The sequence below is a fragment of the Amblyomma americanum genome, chromosome 10, assembly GCF_052857255.1.
Source record: "Amblyomma americanum isolate KBUSLIRL-KWMA chromosome 10, ASM5285725v1, whole genome shotgun sequence".
Classification (NCBI taxonomy): Eukaryota; Metazoa; Arthropoda; class Arachnida; order Ixodida; family Ixodidae; genus Amblyomma; species Amblyomma americanum.
In genome coordinates, this window is record NC_135506.1 from 49,596,182 (window position 1) to 49,602,609 (window position 6,428).

The 6,428-nt window shown below is 51.2% G+C and overlaps 1 protein-coding gene across 1 annotated transcript; it reads left to right on the plus strand.

Annotated features, from left to right (window-relative positions):
- The first annotated feature begins 833 nt into the window (after positions 1 to 833).
- LOC144108274 (uncharacterized) lies at positions 834 to 5,966 on the plus strand. Its single transcript, XM_077641544.1, has 3 exons — positions 834 to 839; positions 2,173 to 2,631; positions 3,904 to 5,966. The coding sequence occupies exons 1-3, from the start codon at positions 834 to 836 to the stop codon at positions 4,819 to 4,821; spliced, it is 1,383 nt and encodes a 460-aa protein (XP_077497670.1). The 3' UTR covers positions 4,822 to 5,966.
- The last annotated feature ends 462 nt before the right edge of the window (positions 5,967 to 6,428 follow it).

Consider the following 6,428-nt stretch of genomic DNA (forward strand, 5'->3'; position numbering starts at 1 on the left):
ATTTCGACTGCTTCTTTGGCTTGGCTGAGGCGAACACAGACGAGGTGGAAAGCGTCGAGGAGTGCAGTGACGAACTAACTAGGACGCCCACCGCTAGAGTGTGCAAAAAATTTAAGAGCAGTTAATGTGCTGTAGGTTAGGACTGAGAAAACGAAAGAGCAAAACATTATAGAGCCGAGACCATGGGTGGAAATCTAAAAAATGATGTACGGAAAAGACGAGTGAGTGAGTGCGTGAGTGAGTGAGTGAGTGAGTGAGTGAGTGAGTGAGTGAGTGAGTGAGTGAGTGAGTGAGTGAGTGAGTGAGTGAGTGAGTGAAGAGAACAAAGATGAGAGATAGGGATGTCGGGATTCAATGAGCTGTACCAACGCGCGGTGTCTAATGCACTTGTTCACGCACACATGCTCAATCCCACGCCCCTCTTCATCCACGTCTTGTCCTGGCCTCGCCTGAATGCGCTAGTCAGTGTGCCTCAAACCCGCAAAGCTATTCACACGCGATGCAGAAGCACAATGTTAGACTAATGCTTAACGGAATCTCCCAATGTAGAGTGGATTTGTAATAAGGGAGTAATTACTCATTAGCATCCACTCAAGGGAAGTCATTCGGCCACAAGGAAAAGCTGTGCAGCTTTCACAGAAACTTCATAGCAGAAGAAAAAATTGTTCTGGTTCGGGCATCGAACTCGGGTCCACCGCTTGTGCTGGGAATGCGCTCTACCAACTAATCTAGCCAGGATGGCTAGCAGATGGCAGGGCGAGATACTGTCTGTGTACCGGTTCAGAGCATGTAACTACACTCTTTGTCGGTGGAAACTGATGCCCTAACTGACCATGCAGGTACGCACACGTAATAGACGCCGCATACTGGAGTCTTGCTTGTGCATGTGGACGCGTTATAATCGAGGTCGATGTGCAGATGCCACACCCAAACGCAGGGGCACAAACCGTACGTAGAACTCTTATGGCGCCCACAGTCCACGTCGAGGAAATAAAGGGACACTAAGGACAAGTTCATCCAGGTTTTATTGCGAAAGCATTATTAGGCTATGTCAGCACAGGAAATGTCTGCAAAATGTTTCGCTGGATGGGACGTCATCAGTCATGATCTGAAGAGCGGTGTGGTGAAGAACAGAAAGTCAATGTTTAAGCAGTATAGAGTCAGAGTCATTACTCATCGGTCAGTAACATTAATCGTTAATAACCCGAGTTAATGATTATAATAACTGGTATTGATCGCAACCAGTAGTATCAGTTAATGGCGATAATTAATTCGTTCAATTAATTATTATCCGAAGAGTAATGTGGTGAAGTATATAAGGTCAATTATTAAACAATACAGTCATTAGTCATCGGTCATTAACATCAATTGTTAATGACCCGAAATACTGATTATAATTACCGATGCTAATTAAAATTATGGTTATTAATCAATGACTCTGAATAATTCGTTCCATTAATGAGAGTGATTAGTGAGATCATGTGACGTCAAAGGAGTGTGACGTCATCCATACATCTGATGACGTCACGCCTACAACCAATCAGAGTACAGCAACAAAAAGTACAGATCGTGGATTGGTAGCATCGGAGATCGAAGAATGACGGACGGATCTTAACTGAGTGGGTAAGTGTAGAAAGGCGTCGACTAGCTAGGAGCCCCCAACGCCGCAGCAAATTTCTCCAATGCAGTTTCTGCAGTTATCCCTGTTTTTTTTTTTTTTCATGGTAAAGATTGGGCCTATGGCTCTTTCTGAGTATGTTGATATTTGTTCGGTAGCAAAAGACGTTATCTGTATTTATTGTGGAGAAAATTGGATTTAAAAACAGCGTACTTTTTCCCCGCAACTTGATTGGCCCTCGTGACGTCAAGACTGCAATGCACCGTGATCAATGTTTGGAAATGAACGGCAGGGCAGCGGGGTTGAAATGGGTTTTCGTCCAAGTCATGCCGGCAAGCCGCACCACAGCAGTCCTGAGCCATTTCTGACGCCGACCTCGCTGGCACCGACGACAACCAACCACATAGGGCGCGCCTGTTCCATCTGCGTACGCCAGGCTAATAACCATTCAATCGGAAAGTTTCGCGAAGCGCAGTCCACACCAAGTCCACGGCAGCCCATTGCGTAAGGGAACATATGACACGACAACAGATGATTCCTGCCATGCCTTGCAGGTTCGTCAGCTGGTCGAAAGATGGCGGCAGGCGCACAGCCAGCTGCGCTTCGAGTGCCAGCGGCAGCGCGACGAGCTCGTCCACATGGGCATGCACGAGCGCCTGTGCGAGGACAGCGAGAAGCTGCTGCGCAGGGAGAATGCGGCTCTCAAGGAGGCGCTGGCGCAGCACGCGGACGTCGTCGCCCGGCTGCAGAGGCTCAGGGCCGAGAGCGACGCCCTCAGGGAGGACCTGGACGACGCGAGGGCCTCGCTCTGCGCCGCCTCGCTGGAGCACGAGGCGAGGCAGGCCGAGCTGCGCCGGCAGCTGGACTCCGAGAGCAAGGCCCGCAAGGAGGCCGAACTCAGGCTGGCCTCCGAGACCGCCGCCGCCGCCAGTATGCGCGAGGAACTCGAGGCCCGGCGAGACGAGAACGGGGTGCTGGCGGCCGAGCTAGAGGAATGCCGCAAGGAGCTCAAAGTGAGAATAACAATGTTTGGTTGTGACGAAAGGAAAGGAGTAGTAACTGTCTCTCTCGGTGGATGCCTCAGCCGCGCCAACGGGGAAAGGATTGAGGAACGAGTGAAAGAAGGAAGGAGGTTAATGGTTTATGAGGCATAACGTCCCAGAGCGACTCAGGCTAAGGTAGAAGGAAAAAGGCGCCGTAGTAGAGGGCTCCAGTCTAATTTCGCGTCCACTCGAGGTCATTTAAGGTGCAGTAACATTCCACAGTATTCAGGCGTAGTGTTATGCTCTTCGCTTCGGTCGAAACGCTATAGCTACTCATGCACGAGCTTTGATCACACTTTCTCGTGATCAGCAGCCTAACGCCAAAACCTCTGATCCACCGCGGTTGGTGGTGCGAAGAAAGAAATGAGTTTTTTTTAATACTCCGACGAGTGTCTCAAGGCTAAACGCGATCGACTGTAAATCTGAAAACAGGTTTTTCAGAGGGCATGAATTTCCGTAAAGACTGATGATAAGGTTCCTGTAAGAAATGCGTGTATGCTTATATCTGTACCACCTTGAAAAGACACGTCGCCTTAGCTATAGCCGCCGCGGTGGATCAGTGGTTATGGCACTCGGCTGCTGACCCGGAAGACGTGGGTTTGATCCCGGCCGCGGCGGTCGAATTTAGATAGAGGCAAAATGCTAGTGGGCCGTGTACTGTGCGTTGTCATTGCACGTTAAAGAACCCCAGGTGGTCGAAAATATCCGGAGCCCTCCACTACGGCGTCCCTCATAGCCTTGAGCAGCTTTGGGACGTTAAACCCCATAAACTAAGACTAACTAAACTAATAGCTGTCACAAGTGTCCGACAATTAACATGGCTGAAAAGCAAACCATGCGTCCTGAAGACCTTCAACCAAGACTGAATGTATGCAACTGTCCCGTGCATGCGTACAAAAGTTATGGTTTATGGGGGTTTAACGTCCCAAAGCGACTCAGGCTATGAGGAACGCCGTAGTGAAGGGCTCCGGAAATTTCGACCACCTGGCACGGGCCTCTAGAATTTCGCCTCCATCGAAATTCGACCGCTTCGGCCGGGGTCGAACCAGCGTCTTTCGGGCCAGCAGCCGAGCGCCGTAACCACTCAGCCACCGCAGCGGCTAAAGCGTACAAAAGTGGCTGCGCCTTTTCCGTTCTGTGCTTTATCTTCCGAGATGCGACGCACGTCTTTTATTGTCCTTTCATGCGGTACTCATTCAGACACGACTGCGCTGATCTCTTGTACGCACGCTGTGTGCGCAGGCCAAGGACCAGGAGCTCCGCTGCCAGGTCATCGCGGTCAGGCTCGAGCGTGACGAGGAGGTAGCCAGGATCCGGGGTCGCATGGAGTGGCTCCAGACGTCGGGTCACGACGCATGCCGGGAGCAGTCCGCCGCTCTTCAGCAGGAGCTGGCACGAGCGCACGACGAGATCGCCCGCCTAAGGGAGAACGGCTTGGCTCCGCGGTCGCCTGTGCAGTCCAGCGCCCTGTCTCTCACCCAGAGACTGCAGAAGACTCCTGGTAAAGGTTCTGCAAGGTCTTCGGAGAGCCCAGGACAGGATCGCAATACCAGCAGCGCTCAACTGAAGATGTGGCCCGGGGCCTTGCCTGGAGGTCGGCTCAATGACCCAGAGGGCGCTACCCACGACAACCAACGGCACCTTGGCGGTAAGGCTAGTGAGGGTGAAGTCCAAAATGTCTGCGCAAGTCCCGCCCAAAGACGTACACCACCGCCGGGTACCCCGCAGGCTACCACTCCTGCTTCTGCTTGTGCACGGTCCAGCGTGAGCTACAAGCCCGTGAGCGACGGAACAGTTGATTCTACTCGTGGGGTTCCAGACTCAGGCGACGGCGTCATCAATGAGCAAGAGCTACCGTTAGCGGCAGTAGACGTCCCCGAAAGCCCCGAACTGGGTGCTGCTGCGAGAGGTTCGTTCAGGGTGAGCGACCTCCTCGCCAAGTCGGCGCAGCGTAGAGGAACTCTTCCTTTGTTCGGCGCGGGCAGAGGTCGCGAAGACGTCCTGAACGAGCCTGGAGACCCAGGACTGGGCACGGTACGCGGAGGCTCCAACCGTGCTCCGGGTGCCGGGGTTCTTGAAAGCCCGCCCTGTTCCGAAGCTAAGCCGAAGAAGAGAAGGCTGTGCTTGGAAGTGGACGATATGTTTTTTGTCGACGCTTAGCGGGCCCAGTGGCCTCTCTGGTTGAGCTCATTCAATGACCCGCCAGTAGATGTGGCGGTAACTTTGTTCCATCCCCTTCCCGTTGTCATTGTACTCTTATTTTGCGCTATATTCCAACGACTGCATGGTGAGCATTTTCCGGCCCGGGAAGGCCATATAACTTAACACCAGTAAGTGCATTATTTAGTTCCGTTCTCAGGACTCGGCATACGTCTAGCTCGTTTCGTTCAATTTCGCTGTATCTGTTAATTATGTCTCGTTGCACTAATGTTAAAGAAACATAAGGCTGCGAGAGAAGTTTGGCCATCTTTTCTTTCGCAATTGCATTGCAACGGGTTTCGCTGGTTGAAAAAGGAAAGACATATTTCTTTCCTGTCTGACCCTTTGGATCAGAGCATCCACAGGAATACTGAGAGCAGTCACGGGTCAGTTTACACAGGTCAGTCACAGGTCGCCCTTATAAAAACACGTGCAGCGACGCTCCTTTCAGAGCAGACCTGTAGTGAGCACACCTATCTGCGACAGTCTGTCAATTCTTCGGTTCTCTTTATCGCTTTTTATTTACAGCGTTTGCAGAGGAAAACGCCAACGCCCTCTCAATATTTTTTAGCCTGAAAGGTCTGTCAAATTTTCTCCGTTGCTTCGTCCTGTTTGGAGGAATCAAAAGTGTACAAGCACGTGCAAGCATATATATATAGCCACACCTTCAGTCTTTCGACAATGCTCTGGGCTCAGAAATTGATTAATATATACTTTTGAAATAAGCGCTCCTTGGGCGTTGCCGCATTGTTCGCTGGACTGTTGCGCGCCTGGCACGAGCCCGATAGGAGTGGGAGCATCAGATGCACAAAGCGCTTCAGCAAGCAATATGCCGATGTCCACGCTGGAAAGGTGTTCCGTCGGTTACAACTCAAGATTGAAGCGGAAAATCCCCCCCCCCCCTAAAGGAGGCTCTCCAACCAATGGCGTCAACCCGCTGTCATTACGTCACAGTCAGCCGAAATTTTGCCTGCACACCGTGGTATCGTAGGCGGCTAGCAGTATTGACCGCGTTGCCATGACAGCGGGCCGATGCCTTTGGACAAAGGACCTCCTTTGAGAGTATTAGCCGCTGGGCTCTTGAGTTCTACACGATTATAGAAGTCGGTACTCCGAAATTGCGCGCTGTAAGTTTGCCTGCGTTGATTCCAGCAGCAGCGCGACAATTAAAGCCCAAACCTGCAGCTCAAGCGTCATTGTCGCGATTTGGAAATAAAAGCAAAAACGCACAAATACGCATTTACACGACGTGTACGTTTTTTGATTGCCAATAAAGCACTATTTGTTCCTTCCAGTTGTAATATATGATGTAATTGGCGCCAATTTCCTCCTGCCTGTGGTTTGTATGCGTTGCATCTACAAAGACGAGACATGTTAGGTGCGGATACAAGCGCTGGTACACGAGGTCAGCGCTATAGTACGCATGCGTAGAAGGCCATGCGTATGAGCGGACCATCTGAGCAAATGACTAGATTTTCATTTATGACTTAAGCCTCTGTCTTATTCACTCGCAAAATTAGCGAAATAACAGGTAGCAGCCGGAAGAAAGCTTCAATTGAGACAGTCTC